The 17956-nt window shown below is 31.1% G+C and overlaps 1 protein-coding gene across 2 annotated transcripts; it reads right to left on the bottom strand.

The window, feature by feature from the left end:
* Positions 1-343: 343 nt before the first annotated feature.
* Positions 344-4701, bottom strand: LOC130982903 (uncharacterized). 2 transcript variants are annotated; one of them, XM_057907037.1, is made up of 17 exons: positions 4439-4701; positions 3999-4283; positions 3789-3860; positions 3233-3362; positions 3018-3096; positions 2591-2638; positions 2399-2493; positions 2232-2301; positions 2063-2125; positions 1719-1771; positions 1510-1585; positions 1355-1411; positions 1197-1250; positions 1057-1104; positions 910-954; positions 732-809; positions 344-617 (listed from the first exon to the last, which is right to left on the bottom strand). In XM_057907037.1, the coding sequence occupies exons 2-17, from the start codon at positions 4186-4188 to the stop codon at positions 603-605; spliced, it is 1173 nt and encodes a 390-aa protein (XP_057763020.1). In that variant the 5' UTR covers positions 4189-4283; positions 4439-4701; the 3' UTR covers positions 344-602. The 2 variants fall into 2 exon arrangements, with proteins under 2 accessions (XP_057763020.1, XP_057763019.1); XM_057907036.1 differs by having other exon boundaries at positions 3999-4701.
* Positions 4702-17956: the final 13255 nt, after the last annotated feature.

Consider the following 17956-nt stretch of genomic DNA (forward strand, 5'->3'; position numbering starts at 1 on the left):
ATATTACAAAATCGTAGGCAAAATGTTGTCATTTTAATTGTCTCCATACTCTCACATGCCACATACACCACCATTTTTGTGTCTATATTGTTATATGCCCAACCCTGTTGACTATTAACAAGTAATATCCACCATCTATTTCACATTATTTTAGACTTTTCCACTATTACACTTTACATTTTAATTTAGATGGTTAGAGACTTGAGTATTGTATGTGCCAAAATGTACCACATTACCCTTTTATGTGTCTTGTTTTTTGTTTTGGCTTTTCAAGTTTCTTTATACATAAATTTAACTATTAAAAAAGAAATGGACAAGTTACAAAAATTTCAATATGATCTCATTGTATTACAATGCATTGCATGTATTAGGCTGCAATACATCATGGAAGTCTATCCCTCTCTAAACAATCTCATCCAGTAGTAATACTATCCTTTGTTAATTACTACTGGTTAACAAATAAGGGCCCCATTGGAATTGTTCTTCCAATATTACTTACAATTGAAGTTTCCATCATAGAGGGGATATATATTTTTGTAACTTTAGCAAATGTTTCAAGAGAATTTAAGCATCAATCAGGAGAACCAACACCACATTTTCATCTAATGTCCGAGTTCCTGTGTCAAAGACAAGATTATTGTGAAATTCACATAGTATCTAGCTTACCAAAGGATGCAACTACAAAACAAACTAATGCAAAGTAAGTTTAGATTTAATTTGGTTCTACTTACCACCATATAGGCCTGCTGCGTTATGAGGACGCATCGATACTGCTTTCCACAGGTTGCTTCTTTGGCCGGTTTCTTGTACTAGTTAAATGTCAAGATACAATAAGAGACTTGCATATAAACAAAACTGTTATTAAAATCAAGACTAGGTATAGAATTGAGCAGGTAACTAATTGCATACCTCGTATTCTTGGTGCAAGGATCCAGGTCTATTCTCCTTCAAGCCCTGCAATATAACAATAGGAATCACCATGCCTTTACCCACTCAAAAGAATCTTAAGTTGTTATATGAGTGCTAAGATAGCTGAACCTAGGAAATCGGCTGCACCTTAGATGGCAGTTTTGCAGGTTTTTTCACATCAGAAACCAGGGACAGCTGCAAATCAGACTCAAATATTAGCTAAATATGTACCAATGAAAGTATGGATCATATTAACATTGGAGAAATGGAATACAGTTTGTAAGTACCTTGCTAAGTAAATCTATAGGTGGTTCATAATTAAGTCTCTTGTCATTTGGTTCCTATAAAAACAATACAAAGAAAAAGGGGGTAGGAATTCAAATAAGAAACATAAGCAGAATGATTCATTCACATCTCAAATACAAGCATAAGATTAGTACATTACCAGTGGATATACTTTGATACTTCGGAAGACACCTCTTTCACCTTTGTTCGATCGTTGCTAATAAAAGCACCACACCCAGTTATAATCAATCAATTTATTTTACTAACAAATAAAACATGAAAAATTGAACCTATTCTAAAATCAGTTTTACAAACCGCATCCTCAGGCTTTCCTTTGGGTTTGTTAGTCATTCCACATTTCTCCTGCCTTGAGCCATCGCTAGGGTTTGTCCTAGAAGAGTAATATAACCAGATAACAGATTATAATTGCTCACTTATATGCAAAGATAATGCATGAATTAGCCGCATATCGTATCTGTAATTGTAATACTAATATTCTACCATGCAATTCTAAATGTTTATACCTTCGGTGTTCCCTTGTATTGGTGTTAGAACTTCTATTCAAAACTCCCTCACCCTACAATAGAGAAGCCATTAACCTTATTTGTTGGGCAAAAAGAGTTGCTTGAACATACTAACTAATTCATCCTACTTTAGTGAAGTAGAAGCAGAAGCAGATAGTTCAAAGGCTACAATTACTAAAGCATATTTCTAGGGGACTAGCATTGCTGGCAGTTTGTTGTATTACCTACTGTGATGTTTCGGGAAGAAAGTAAAATTTGGAACAATTATGAGTTCCTTCATTGCATTTAATTAAAAATAATGAATCGGAAAGCATACAACAGCATTTTTCAAAAGAAAATATTACATTAGCTTCTTTTGCTCGCTGTGTTTTCTTATTTTGTACGGATTGTGCTGGAGCCTGCAAAATCTGGTATGTCCAAAAAAATTATAATTGACAAAACAGCTATATACGCAAATTGACTATGATTAAGCACTTGTGATTTATTCAAGAAGTATAAACTGAAGGTACCTACCTTTTTATTCAAGGGACGTGCTATAAGTGACGATTTTGTATTTTCACGGGATTCAGCATCAGTTATTTGCCTATTAAAAAGCCACATCACCCAACAATTCAGCATGTATTTCGAAACCATTGGATACTATAATCTGAGTGTAGTAGTAGTAGTAGTAGTTGGTATACTTGTGTCTTTGTGCCCTCACGGCTGTTTCCAGAACTGGTTCTTTAGGAATAGTTGCTTTCGGTCTAGAAGCTGCACTCACTCCAGAAGGATCTTTCTGCACCACAGTTCAAAATCACACATAAATTGATCTTGTATACTGAACTGTTAAGTATTGCACAACCGAATATTATACATGATGAAAAACTGGTTACCTCGGTTTTCTTATGTGCAAAAAGTGCTTGATGTTTCAGATGAGCAGCCTGTTGCAATAATAAATAATTAAGTCTAACATCAACAACAATAATGTGGACTTTTTTATTTTCTATATTTTTTTATGACAGAAACTTGCTCAATCTAGCAGTTCAGCCGAAAATAGTCCACTGAAATTATTTGCATGCTATTGTTCTAGCATTTTAAGAAACAAGGAAATCTAATTTTTTGATTATTTATTTATTTTTTTAAAATTGATGAACATTGAAAACCATATTTGAGAGAAATGCAAACCTGAAACTAAAGGCAACATCAATGTTCTGATTTTGTTAGGAGACATGGTACATATAATTTTTAAACATCAAGTTATTTGAAATTGGAAGGATATATAAATAACTAGGCACCAAATATTCAGATAAACTTAGATACCTTTTTTATGTAACCGGCTTCAAGCTTCTGTCTCTTGGATAATAGGCTATCATTTGGAGAAGAATCCTGACTCTTAATCCTGCTTAGTTTAAGGGAAAAAAGACTAAGAATTAAAGGTGAAAAAAGGAAGACAAGTTAACCACAATCTTACAACGCAGGAAAGAAAACAAAAATAGACATAGTAATAATCATATAGTAAGATATAACTGATGGACCTGCAAGATTGATTGCATGTAACTTCAGTAACATTCTTCTGCTTGGCCAAATTACTTGCTGTTGGCTTCATGAAAGATGAAACTTTCGATTTCGATGATCCACTTGAATTGCTGCTGGTAGGCCTTGTTTCTGAAAACAAGCATGTATTCAGTTACAATTGCAATCGCAAAACCAAATGCTAAACACTTATGGGAAAAGAAAAAGAGAACAATTAAGATAGGAAAAGTCTAGGGGCCCAGCAATTTTATTGCATTTTGGCCAGCATGTAACCAGCAGAAAAAGGTGAGTCATTGGATGAAATCTCACATTATCAAATCATCATTGATGGCTAGTTGATGGCTACCAATCACAAATGTTGCTGGCCCCCTAGCATTGCTCATTAAGATATTCTTGATGTTGATCAAGAATCAGAAATTATCAATTACCAATCTATATGCAATAAAAGAAAATAATTTTCCAGATTCAGTGTGCCAATTTCAACCACGTTTATGGATTGCATGAAAATCCGGTAAATTGTGAAATTGCAAAAAACAAAAGAGGGGAAAAGAACTGTACCTTTGCCATTATTGGCTGGAGCTTTTGAAACATCTGCACAGGGGTTTCTCCATTTAAACTTCAGCAAAAATGCTACAAAACAACGAAAAATTTCTATTATATTCAAAATTTTCTTTCTGAAACATACAATTTGCAATGAAAATAGAAAAAATCTACGAAACAAAAACATCACGATTCACAAAAAAGGATCATATTCAATGAAATCCTTACGTGAAGGTTCATGGCTCTGAGCGGTTTCGAACCACTGCTCTGCTTCAGCATCATCAAAAAGCGTCTCGGGACGTAAGAAATCGCAGAATTGAGGAGCATCAAACTCGTAAACGGGATCGATTTCATCCTCTTCTAGGCACGCGTATTCGACCTCGATCTCCTCGAACTCCTCAAACTCTTCTTCCATCATTCTCTCTCTCTGTTTCAGAGGCTAGTAGCTACAATTTCCGTGTTTTCCGCAATGGAATCTCCGTTTTCTCACCGTAATTGAAGAAGACGAAGAACCTCAACGAATAAGGGGTAAAAAGCAATGAAGCAAACAAAAATAAAATAATAATAATAATAACGAATGAATGAATGAATGAATAAAATTGAATTGAATTGAATTGAATGGGAGGGAGAGAGAGAGAATGCGGCTGAATTGGGGATTCGACACGAACCAGAAAGAATCCGCGTTGAAGTTACAGAGTCGAATCCCGTCCCCGCTTCTCTCTCTTTTTCTCGTTTGAGGGAAAATAACTCTGTTCGTTAATCCGTTTTCCCAGAAAAACGAAGAGGGTGAGGTTGGGACGTTAATTTATAATAAGCTTGATCTTACTCAATTAAATTAATTAATTAATTAGTATATATATTTGGTTCTGTGTGTTCTTTTATTTGGAATGAGTGGAAATGAAAGAGGAAATGGATGAATGAAGTGTTAATGTCGGAGAGAATGGCGAAGATTTCGTTGCGAGAGAGAGAGAGTCAGTTAAAAAGAGTTTGTTTGGCGCCCAATTTAGACACACATGCTTACCATTTTTTGAATTTTTCATCGCATCGTATATTAATATGTTCCGTTACTCAATCATTATTTTACCACTAATCCCTTCATCTACTAAATCCTTAAAAAAATTAAAAAATTAAGTACACGTAAAATTGATAATTAAAAATTATTAAATAATTCAATGTATTTGATTATACTGTTAATTAATAATTATTAATTATCAATTTTTATAAAATTAACTGACTTTTTATTTAAAAAAAAGACGATGTCAATTTTTATCTTAAGTATTTTTTTTCATATATTAAAATCTTATTAAATACGATTACAGATGAAAATACTAAAATAACTATCATCTTGACTAATATTATATATATATATATATATATATATATATATATATATATATATATATTATGTATTATTATACAAAAAAGTAATTTTTTAAAAGTATTATATAAATAATTATCTAAAAACGAATGTAATGTGATGATTGGGTAAAATGATTTAATGTGATTATGTGAGTGTATCAAAATTAATTTTTGTTATATTTGTTATTAACACCTAGTAATAATTCACTACTATGACTTTAATTGGATTAGACAATATTAGTTGATAATTATCAGAACCAAGTTGTAATTAATAAAGCATAAATTTTAAAAATAAAATAATAATTAGACACGTTATAGTTTTAGATAAATTGAACTTATTATATTTACTCTTATTAGTTTATTAAATATATCATATTATTTAATGTAGTATTAAATTTGACAAACCAATTTATACATTTTATTTATTTTTATTTTGCAATTATTTTAAAAGTTAAATATACCATATAAGAATCGTCGTTAAATTTCATAATTTAATAAGTGGAGTAAGAATAATTTTACAAGAGGAAAATTGATAGATTGTGTTTTATTTAACATACATATGTTGCATTTTTTTATTTTAATTTCTTGCTGGCTTATTTCTGTAGACAAAAGTCGAAAGAACATTTCTTACTGAACCTCATTAATAATGTAATATTTAACTGTAATATATTCAGTTGTCATCTACCTAACCTGCAGATTTGTGTTTGATTAATATACCTTTAGAAGTTGAAACTCTTCTACATAGATATGCTCAATCTCATTGACTTTATTCTGAAAGGATTGCTACTATTCACTGCATACATGCATGTATATATATAACATGTGGTTCATATATATTATTCAAATAATTTCAAATATTTCTTAAACATCGACGTTCTAATCATTTTAATTATAAAATATATATAGTATTAAAATTAATAGATAAAATTATTAGAATATTTAATTTTTTTTATATTATTATTGATTAACTGGATGCGTATGGAATATGACGATCGATGATCATGTGTGCTTGATATACCTGTCCTTGTTTTTCATTTATTTACTAATTATTATTATTATTATTATTATTATTATTATTATTATTATTATTATTATTATTATTATTATTATTATTATTATGGCATCTTTAGGTTAATAGATTTTATATATATATATATATATATATATATATATATATATTATATTATTGCATAATAAGAAAATTGAAAATAGTAAAGATCTGAAAATGTATGATATCTTTAATAATTTGTTTGGATAAGTACTTAAAGAGAAAATTAAAGCACCATCAACAAAGGAAATATGTGGGCGTGATAAATAATGTGTAGATGTTGCAAAGTTTTTATTTGCATGGATATATGTCCCATCATTTTCTCCATCTACTATTTTGGTTTGAAAAAATTTAAGGTCAACGCTTTTATTAAAATTTGATCTAACACTTAATTAACAGTAAATAATTTCATACTATTAGATGTCATATTATTAAAAATATTAATAATAATTAATTGATAACTACAAATTACAAAATTTACTTGCCCTTATTACTCGTGGATTTGGTTTTGGTCTATATAGAAAAAAATGGAAGTAGCATTTGTCACATTCATTTATGAGTATCCCCACATTATTCCTTCTTTTTGCATATGTTTGAAATTTAAATTCATAGTTATACTCATAAAGCAAAAAACAAAAAAAAGAGTAGAAGACAAATAAGGTCATTTCCTAAGGGGTTTGCATGCAAAACTTGTAACCAAACATTTTCGTCTCTACGTGGAAAATTAGGTTTTGTTCCATACACTGCGGAACCATGTCTATGGCTTCCTAGGTTTATGTGCACGCTTTTCCGGATTTGTCCTCGCCTGTCACAACTTCATGCACATGAAAATGAGGACAACTTTGTCTTTTTCTCCAAACCTATATAAAAATCAAAGCACATACGCTCCTGAGATTTCAAAAATGATGGGTCATTTGACTCCATCTCAAATCTTATTGAAAACAACCTAGATCCAACTATATATATCTTATTCGTTTAAAGAACTTGATGTTACAAGTTTCACCTTGGGGTATAAATTCAATGTGATGCATATATAAAATCAATTTCTAAAATTTTCTATATCCAATAAGCCATTCTTGTGTATGAGTGTGTGGTTTTTCTTTTATAGGTTTTTAAATTACATAATAATTAGAGTATAATTCATTGATAAATGATAATTCATAATAGTTGTAAAAAAAAAACTACCTACAATTTGAATTTAAGTTGTAATATAATAGTAAAACAAGTTTGTCAAAAACAAATAATGCGATATTTAAGAAAGATATATAGAAGTATAAAACTCTCCAATTCAATAGATTAACATTTTTTTTGAATTGGAATATTTCTTGTTAGATTTAGCTTGAACCAGCAATTTTTTAATTATTTTAAAGGCAAATTTTTTTTTAAATTTTATTTTATTATTTGAATAAATTATTATTTATATTTATGAAAGATATAAACACTAACAAATGTATCTATAAAAAAAACTCATCTTATAATTATAGAAGATGACTTTCGTATGTCAGAAGTATCCTGACATCTGGTTACGCACTGAGTCTGTTAGTATCCAAACCTACATGACAACAAAACTCCTCTAAATCTATCTACATGTATAGTAACGAAGACATGTGACCATTTCAGAGTCACGTAATATAAAAATTGAAACCCTAACATGCCTTTCTTTTTCGATTTTTATTCTATCCCAGAAATAAAAACCATTTCATATTTCTTTGTTCTTCAAATACGAACATTGACAAAGAAAATTACTCTAATTCCTAGAGATGTCTTTGCATATATTTAATTCTGCTACAAGTAATGCAAGTTGCAACAATACTTTGAGTTTGAAGAAGAAAAAGGAAAAGAAGCTTGACGGGAGATGCTCGCTTCTATGGTTTAAAGGTTCCGTTGATGGAATCTGACACATAATAACAAACTCAAATAGATAGTTCATCTGATGTCTTACTCCCTGAAAGGTAATGGCTATGCGATTTTTTTTTGTGAAGGTTATATTTATTTTTTTTAATTCTAATTGACAGTTGAGTGAGTATTTTGATTTTTTAAATAAGAGACTTCAAATACTTTGTGTGGGTGGATGAGATCGAAGAAAGTTCGGAGGGTCTGGCAAGATCGTTAGTTAAAAAGAATATAGAGCATTCTTTTGCGAGACATGAAGATGGATTGACAATCATTATAGTTGGAGGGAAGAATCATAAAGCCTTCTCCAAGATGGCAAAAGAAGATGAAAAACTTAAGGGTGAAATGAGGACAAGCAGCAACCATGACTTTAGAAATTGTATTTTATTTAGCTTGTAACTTATATTTAGTGATCAAAATATAGGATTGGTGTGTTTGGAGATCCTTGTTGTTTATTATTATTTCCTATTCTTAATATGACAAGAAGTTTTAATCAATACCGTTTTCGATAGTGTGACTTATATTTTATTTGATATAAGTACCCATAAATGTTTTAACATCTGGCATAATTGACCATGAATAATTGCCTTATCCGACAAAAAAGGTCTTATAAAAATTGAGATTTAGGTCTAAATAGGCATGTCTCATAAAGTAAATCATATCATACATAATTGAAATACATACTCTAATTCCGATCCATAGCACTAATTTTTATGTTACAGCATCTGATACATTGTGGATTCATAAAAAAATACAAAATTTTAATATCTGTCTTAAATACACTATGACACACGGACACGGAATACGACACGATATAGGACACGCCGACACGCGAATTTTAAAATCTTACATGACAAAGGGACACACATACATATAAAATATAAAGTATTTTTTAGATAAATCGTAATGATATTTTGATATTTTATTGATATTAAAATATGAATTAAATTTTTAATTATTTTTAATGTCTTATTTTAATTATATCCAGTATTTAAAATATTTTTTTTGTTTTAATAAATGATAATATATACTATATCTAAATTTATTTTTAAAATATATGTTAAGAATAAGACTGGACATGCTGATACGTGATGGTATTTAAGTGTGTACAGACGTGTTCGGAGAAGAATTTTTTATTTCTTATTAAGACACAGTTGGACACAGCAGACGCGCGTGTCGGACGAGTATCAGTGAGTGTCGTGTCCGAAATGTGTCCGACACGCAAACACGGCAACTCAGCGAAGTGTTCGTACTTCATAACAAATACACTATAACCAGGGACGGATGCACTATATAAGTTGTGGGGGCAAGTGCCCCACTAACATTTTGAAAAAGTATACCAAAGTATATGTATAAATATATATGCCCCCAAAAAAAAATTATACTTGCCCCCACATTAAAAAAATTACCTATTAAATTTTGTGTTTAAATATTTTAAGAATTTTGTTAACCTATGCCATAAAAGCCAATTTTAAAAATACCATAAAAAATTGTTTGACAAAAAAATTATTGATTTTTTAATTTTCAATATATTAATTATATTAAAAATTTAAAAACTTTTTATTATTATACTCTAAATATGTTCCTGAGAATACAAATTAGCTAACTCTTTCTCTCTCTCTCTATATATATAATTTTTATAATTAAATTTTGATATATTATTAGTATAAAATAAATTTACACGTGTATCCAATTACGTAATGTCATGTAATAAAAAAACTATTTTTTACATTAACCGTATAAATGATCATCTAAAAAAACATACGTAATTAAACAACCATATAAAATATTTTATGTCGTTAGTACATCAAAATTAAACTCTAATTTTTATCTAAAAGTATAAAATAAAAATATTCATTAGATCAATTTAATAAAAATAAAACATTACTAACTATAGCATTATAAATTAAGAATTTATTTAATTAAAATTTATATCCTTGAATTTTTTTACTCAAATTTATTATTATTATTATTATTATTATTATTATTATTATTATTATTATTATTATTATTATTATTATTATTATTTAGTTAATTTATAAAAAATTAAATTAATAACTATGTTATTAGTTATTAATATATCAATATTGATAATTAATAAATAAAAAATTATTTAATATTTTCATATTATTTATTTTTATATGTTTTGATATGTTTATACAATTTTTTTGTTATTTTTATGTGCTATATATTTGCCCCCACGACCTAAAATTTTTGGATCCGTCAGTGACTATAACACCAAAATAAAATAAAAGAATTTACTATCTCTTTTTATTACATAAAAATACCAACAAAACAAACACAAAAGTTTAATGCATTCCAAAACAAGATTGAACTAATGTATATTGGCAACATAATTTTCATCAACTAAACATTTATGGTATTGGAGTTGAGTTATTGCTCCCGTTTGATACAGTACTACTAATTTACCAGAGAAAGATAACTTAGCTGCATATATTTTTTCAGAAATTACCAATCTGCCTCTATCTCTGACAATTGATCATCTACTTCTAACAGTTGATGTTACACTAGGTATAGACATAAACGGCATAAAACGTGTGGTGATCCCAACACTAACACCTTGTATATTTGGAGTGTAACCATAGATGCAGTTTCTGAGTTATTTGTGAAAAAGTTTATAGATAGAGGTCTGATAGATGACGGAACATTTAGAAGAAGTCTCTTAACATTTTTTTAACAAGCTTTTTGTTTAGTGCAGGGTTCGATGAAGGTTGTGGTTGAGGATTTGATGCAGGGTTTGGTTGAAAATTTGCTTGAGGTTATTATAGTTGAAACAAGAAGCAAAATATTAGGTATGGAACCAAATTCAATGGTAAATGGCAAATAAAATATGCAACAAATGAACTGACAGTTATAACTACATCCTGTGGAATTGCTGAACCACTTCTCTTACCAGTAGTAGTTGCTGCTTCAACATCTGTAGTTTCTAAGATTTTCTCCCAATATATTTTGGCCAATTGGTCGGCATCTTCATCCCCTATAGAAGCATGCTCTTGAGGCGCACCACTCCCTTCAGCCATTGCTTCTTTTCTCTTCTTACAACTTTTCTTATTGTAACCAGGCTGTAAACAATAAGCTTGTATATAATCCACTATTTTAGCATCATCATCCTCAACAACTATAAGTTTTTTTCTTGGAGTTTTCTTTGGAGATTGGAATCCTTTTGCCACAATTCTTCAATTTTATCTTTGTTGGAGTAATATTCTCTTCAATCATAACAAGATCATTTACAGGATGCTTTATATATAACTCAATTTTGTTATCATTCTTCACAGCTTATCCATATCAGCCCTTAATAATTTTATCCCATTATCAAGTTCTTTAGCAAGTTCTAGCTAATAAAAATCAGTATGGACGTATACCATTGTCTTTTAGTAAATTACTTATGAAAAATCCATTGAAGATATCCACATTAACTCTCTCAATCTCTATTACTTTTCCACCAATATATACAAGCTTCCCAAATGAACCTCTCTCAAATCTTCTTCTATAATTAATAGATAGAATTATACTAATGGTGGTCATTGTTATAAAATAAATGAAAGATATACTAAATACAAAATAAAGATGTATAAATAGAAGACTCTAATATTAATATAATTAGCTCAATAATAATTCATATATGTATTTACTAATATTATATGAAGTAATGTGTATATAATTATATAAAAGTGAGAGAAATATATATATTATAAGAGAGAGATATTGCTCAAAGAAAGAGAGAGAATTATTGTTGTATGCTTATAGCTTGTGTGTGTAAAAAGCATCTGACGATGCTTGGTATTTATACATGTAAAGTGATGCTACTTTCAACCTTTATTTATTGTTTTTTGTATTGTAAATAGATTCATTCAATCTTGAGAATGAAATCCACCGTGGTCATCCATCTTTATCACAACACTCCCCCTTGGATGACCATTTAGGATTATTGCCTCGTTAAAACCTTACTAAAGAAAAATCCAGTGGGAAAAAACTTTAGTGAACGAAAAAGAGTACAATATCCTTTGTGATGGGGACTGCCTCATTAAAAACCTTGTCAAAAAAACTCAATGAAAAAAAAACCTGACTAAAGAAAAAAGAGTACAGTCTCTCCCTCTTGTCAACATCATTTAATGTCTCGAAATCGGCGCATCCCGATCTCATGTACCAATCTTTCAAAGGAGGATTTTGGGAGTGACTTTGTGAATAAATCTGCCAGATTGTCACTTGAGCGGATCTGTTGGACATCAATTGTCCCTTGATTTTGAAGATCATGAGTGAAGAAGAATTTGGAAGAAATATGCTTTGTTCTATCACCTTTGATGTATCCGCCTTTAAGTTGTGCAATACATGCAGTATTGTCTTCAAACAGGACAGTTGGAGCTATCTTATGATCAATTAGTCCACAATATGACAGAATATATTGGATCAAACTCCTGAGCCAAAAACACTCGCGACTTGCTTCATGAATCGCTAGTATTTCAGCATGATTAGAGGATGTTGCAGCAATCGTCTATTTTGTTGACCTCCATGATATAGCTGTACCATCATATGTGAACAGATATCCTGTTTGAGATCTCCCTTTATGTGGATCAGACAAGTAGCCAGCATCTGCATAGCCAACTAGTTATGACTTGGATCCATAGGGATAAAACAATCCCATATAAACCGTTCCATGAAGATATCGAAAGATTTGCTTGATTCCACTCCAATGTCTTCTGGTTGGAGAGGAACTATACCTTGCTAGTAAGTTCATAGCAAATGATATATCGGGTCGTGTATTATTAGCAAGATAGATTAGCGCTCCAATGGCACTAAGATATGGTACTTCTGGACCAAGGATATCTTTATTTTCTTCTTTAGGACGGAATTGATCCTTCTTCACATCCAACGATCTCACGATCATTGGGGTACTCAAAGGATGTGACTTATCCATATAAAATCTCTTCAAGATCTTTTCTGTGTATGTTGTTTGATGAATAAAGATACCATTTTTTGTATGCTTGATCTGCAGGCCGAGACAAAATTTAGTCTTTCCAAGATCTTTCATCTCAAACTCTTTTTTTAGAGTTTTTATAATTATTAGAATCTCTTCAGGAGTTCCAATGATTTTTAAATCATCAACGTACACAGCAATTATAATGAATCCAGATGCAGTTTTCTTTATGAAAACACACGGGCATATATCATCATTCTTGAAACCATTTTTGGCCAGATATGCAGTAAGACGATTATACCACATTCGTCCAGATTGCTTTAGACCATATAAAGATCTTTGCAATTTGACTGAGTATAACCCTTGCGAATATTCATTGGATGGTTTAGATATCTTTAGTCCTTCAGGGACTTTCATATAGATATCCCGATCTAATGAGCCGTATAAGTAGGCTGTTACCACATCCATCAAATGCATATACAGTTTATAATATGCATATAAACTGACCAAATAACGTAATGTTATCGCATCCACTATAGGGGAATACGTTTCTTCATAATCTATATCGGGCCTTTGTGAAAAACCTTGTGCCACAAGTCGGGCTTTATAGCGCACAACTTCATTTTTCTCATTTCGTTTTCTCACAAATACCCATCGGTATCCAACAGGTTTTACATCTTCTGGTGTACGGACTATAGGTCCAAAGACTTCACGTTTTGCAAGTGAGTCTAACTCAGCCTTCATGACTTCTTTCCATTTTGGCCAATCATCCCTTTGTCGACATTCTTCGACTGATCTTGGCTCAAGATCCTTACTTTCATGCATGATATTTAATGCCACATTATATGCAAATATTTCATTGACAACTGGCTTATTTCGGTCCCATTTCTCTCCTGTAAAGACATGATTTATCGAGATCTCGTCATTTTCACAATTTTCAGGTACCTGAACGTCTTCTGGCGTTAAAACTATATCAGAATTTTGGACAACTTCAGGTGTCTCTACTATGTCTTTTTCAACAGGAATTGTATTTACCTCTTTTCTCTTTCGAGGATTTTTGTCTTTGGAACCGACAGGCATGCCACGCTTCTGGCGTGTATTTGCTTCGGTGGCAATTTGTCCAACTCGGACATCAATTCGAATTGGGGCATTTTTCACTGGTATATAAGATTTGGTTATCCTCTTTGTATCGGAAAATGCATCAGGCAATTCATTTGCTATTCTTTGCAAATGTATAATCTTTTGAACTTCTAGTTCACATTGCCCTGATCGAGGATCTAAATGCATCAATGATGATGCATTCCAATTAAGTTCCTTTTCAGGAAGCTTATTCTCTCCTCCTAATGTTGAAAATTTTGATTCATCAAAATGACAATCCGCAAACCGGACTTTAAATACATCTCCAGTTTGTATCTCAAGATGTCTCACTATAGAGGGAGAATCATATCCAACATATATTCCTAATTTTCTTTGGGGTCCCATTTTGGTGCGATTAGGTGGTGCAATGGGAACATATATCGCACACCCAAATATTCTTGAATGGGAAACATTTGACTGCTGGCCAAAAGCTAATTGCATAGGAGAGAACTGATGGTAACTCGTTGGCCTCAAACGAATAAGTGCTGCGGCATGTAAAATAGCATGCTCCCAAACCGAAGTTGGGAGATTTGTTCTCATAAGTAAGGGTCTAGCAATCAATTGGAGGCGTTTAATAAGTGATTCTGCTAACCCATTTTGTGTGTGAACATAAACTACTGGATGTTTAACACTTATTCCATTAGCCATACAATATGCGTCAAATGCTTGGGAAGTAAATTCACCAGCATTATCAAGACGAATTGCTTTGATTGGATTTTCTGGAAATTGTGCTTTTAATCGAATAATTTGAGCCATTAATCTCGCAAACGCCAGGTTGCGAGAAGATAATAAGCACACATGTGACCATCTCGAAGATGCGTCTATTAGGACCATAAAATATCTAAAAGATCCACATGGTGGATGAATGAGTCCACATATATCACCTTGAATCCTTTCTAGGAATTCAGGGGACTCAAATCCAACCTTTACTGGTGATGGCCTTAAAATTAACTTTCCCTGAGAACATGCAGCACAACAAAATTCACTAGTTTTAAGAATCTTCTGGTCCTTTAGTGAATGTCCATGAGAGTTTTCAATAATTCTCCTCATCATGGTTGTTTTCGGATGATCCAATCGGTCGTGCCAAGTTATGAATTCATTTGGGCTAGTAAATTTTTGGTTTACAGTGGCATGTGATTCAATTGCACTAATCTTGGTATAATACAATCCAGATGAAAGTGAGGTAATTTTTTAAATATAACTTTCTTATTTGAATCATGAGTTGTGATACATAAGTACTCATGACTTCTCTCATTCATAGTCTCAATATGATATCCATTTCGGCGAATATCTTTAAAGCTCAACAAGTTTCTTCGAGACTTGGTAGACAATAGTACATTATTTATTATGAATTTTGTTCCTCCAGGAAACAAAATTATAGCTCTTCCGGAGCCTTCAATCACATTGCCTGAGCCAATTATAGTATTAACACATTCTTCTTTTGACACAAGATGGGTAAAATATATATCACTTTTGAGAATAGTGTGCGAACTTGCACTATCCGCAAGGCATACATCTTCATTACATATCCTTGCCATTCTCTTCAAAGACAAATAATAATAAAATGAGTAGTATGCACAGTTAAATTGAATACTTGATCGGAATTATTTTTCTAAAAAATACTGTACATAAAAATAATGTCATATACTAAAATTTTATTTTAAAACTTGACATATTTAATGATTTCAAAATTCATAAACATTAATATTTCATTATTTATATACATCATATTTGAAACTTAAATACATAGAAAATAAAACTTAACAATAAGTTCTTTACATTATTTATTTACATGAATGCTTAACAATCTCACACATTAAACTATTCCATCATTGATCAAATGACCAATATTTCCTTCAGGATCCTCAAAGAAATCAGATACATCATAATGAGTGGTGAAATTTTCAGCATCATTTGAAACGAAATTCGACTCTTTTCCCTTGTCGTCCTTTTTCAAAGATGCCTGGTAAAGATCGACTAGGTGCCTTGGGGTAGGACAGGTACGTGACCAATGGCCCTTTCCACCACAACGGAAACACTTATCCTCTGTTGATTTATTCTGCCCGATATTTCTTTCTTTATCCCACTTCTGGTGAGATCTTCTCTTTTGAATATAATTCCTTTTCCTTCCAAAAATTTTCTTGTTATTAAAACCTTGCCATTTACCTCTTCTGGGGTAATGATTTGCCGCATTTACTTCAGGAAATGGGGCGGCACCAGCTGGGCGCGCTTCATGATTTTTTAAGAGCAGCTCATTGTTGCGTTCAGTAACAAGAAGGCAAGAAATTAACTCAGAATATTTTTTAAATCCTTTTTCTCGATACTGCTGCTGCAGGAGCACATTCGAGGCATGGAAGGTTGAGAAAGTTTTCTCCAACATATCATGATCAGTTATCTTTTTTCCACATACTTTCATTCGTGAGGTGATTCGAAACATTGCAGAATCATATTTATTTATAGATTTAAAATCTTGTAAACGCAAGTGCATCCATTCATATCGGGCTTGAGGAAGTATTACCTTTTTTTTATGATTATACCTTTCTTCAAGGTCTTTCCAAAGATCTGCAGGATCTTTTAATGTGAGATATTCATTTTTCAATCCTTCGTCAAGATGACGACGAAGAAAAATCATGGCTTTGGCTTTATCCTTCTGGGATGCATTATTTTCAGCCTTAATGGTATCTCCAAGATCCATTGAATCAAGATGAATTTCAGCATCTAATATCTATGATAAATAATTGTTTCCAGATATATCAAGAGCATTGAATTCAAGATGAGAGAGTTTCGACATAATGAAAATTTGTTACCTGAGTCTTCCTATAAATTTGATCAGAGTCTCGTGCTGATAACGTGTTATAAAATAAATAAAAGATATACTAAATATAAGATAAAGATTTATAAATAGAAGACTCTAATATTAATATAATTAGTTCAATAATAAATCATATATGTATTTACTAATATTATATGAAGTAATATGTATATAATTATATAAAAGTGAGAGAAATATATATATTATAAGAGAGAGAGATACTGCTCAAAGAAAGAGAGAGAATTATTGTTGTATGCTTATAGCTTGTGTGTGTAAAAAGTATCTGACGATGCTTGGTATTTATACATGTAAAGTGATGCTACTTTCAACCTTTATTTATTACTTTTTGTATTGTAAATAGATTCATTCAATCTTGAGAATGAAATCCACCGTGGTCATCCATCTTTATCACAACAGTCATCCCTATAAGCAAGACAATATAATCTAAGCTATCATTTCATGTAATTACAGATAACAACATAGCAACAGAAATCCTAATCCTAACCCAATTTTCTAACATTTTTCAAGTCCATAAAAACTAATCAGAACATCCGAGAAAGGAGCAGAATCAGTTTAACTTGCAAAAATTGGAAGTGGCGTACCTTTATTTTTCGTGGAGCAACGATTGTAGGTTACAGATAGTGATGGTGAGATGTTTTCAACGATGCTCTACTATGTATAATCGATTTGATTAAATGGGAGAACTATTTGTCACAGAATAGAGGTATTTCGATCGTCTTTTTCGATTTGGGATGGTAGTAACAACCACAACTAAGCTTTGTTAGGACACAGACGGGGGCAAAAAGTTATTTGTTCCATTTCTTAATAAAAAAATAATAGAATACACATATAGATAAGTTTTGAGGAGTTTTGTTACTATGTAGGTTTGGATATTAATGAACTAAGTACATAATCAACGTCAGAATATTTTTAGCATACGAAAATTATTTTCTATAATTATAAAATAATTTTTTTTTATGAGTATGTTTGTCAGTATTTAC

This window comes from Arachis stenosperma, chromosome 5 (assembly GCF_014773155.1).
Source record: "Arachis stenosperma cultivar V10309 chromosome 5, arast.V10309.gnm1.PFL2, whole genome shotgun sequence".
Classification (NCBI taxonomy): domain Eukaryota; kingdom Viridiplantae; phylum Streptophyta; class Magnoliopsida; order Fabales; family Fabaceae; genus Arachis; species Arachis stenosperma.

What these genes read in the sequence shown, in the direction of transcription:
- LOC130982903 (XM_057907037.1), bottom strand. Translation starts at nt 4,188, where the DNA reads ATGATGGAAGAAGAGTTTGAGGAGTTCGAGGAGATCGAGGTCGAATAC. An exon ending in ACATGCAATCAATCTTGCAG is followed by an intron (nt 3,097 to 3,232) that starts GTCCATCAGTTA and finishes TAAACTAAGCAG; the next exon opens with GATTAAGAGTCAGGATTCTT. An exon ending in CACGTCCCTTGAATAAAAAG is followed by an intron (nt 2,126 to 2,231) that starts GTAGGTACCTTC and finishes TGGACATACCAG; the next exon opens with ATTTTGCAGGCTCCAGCACA.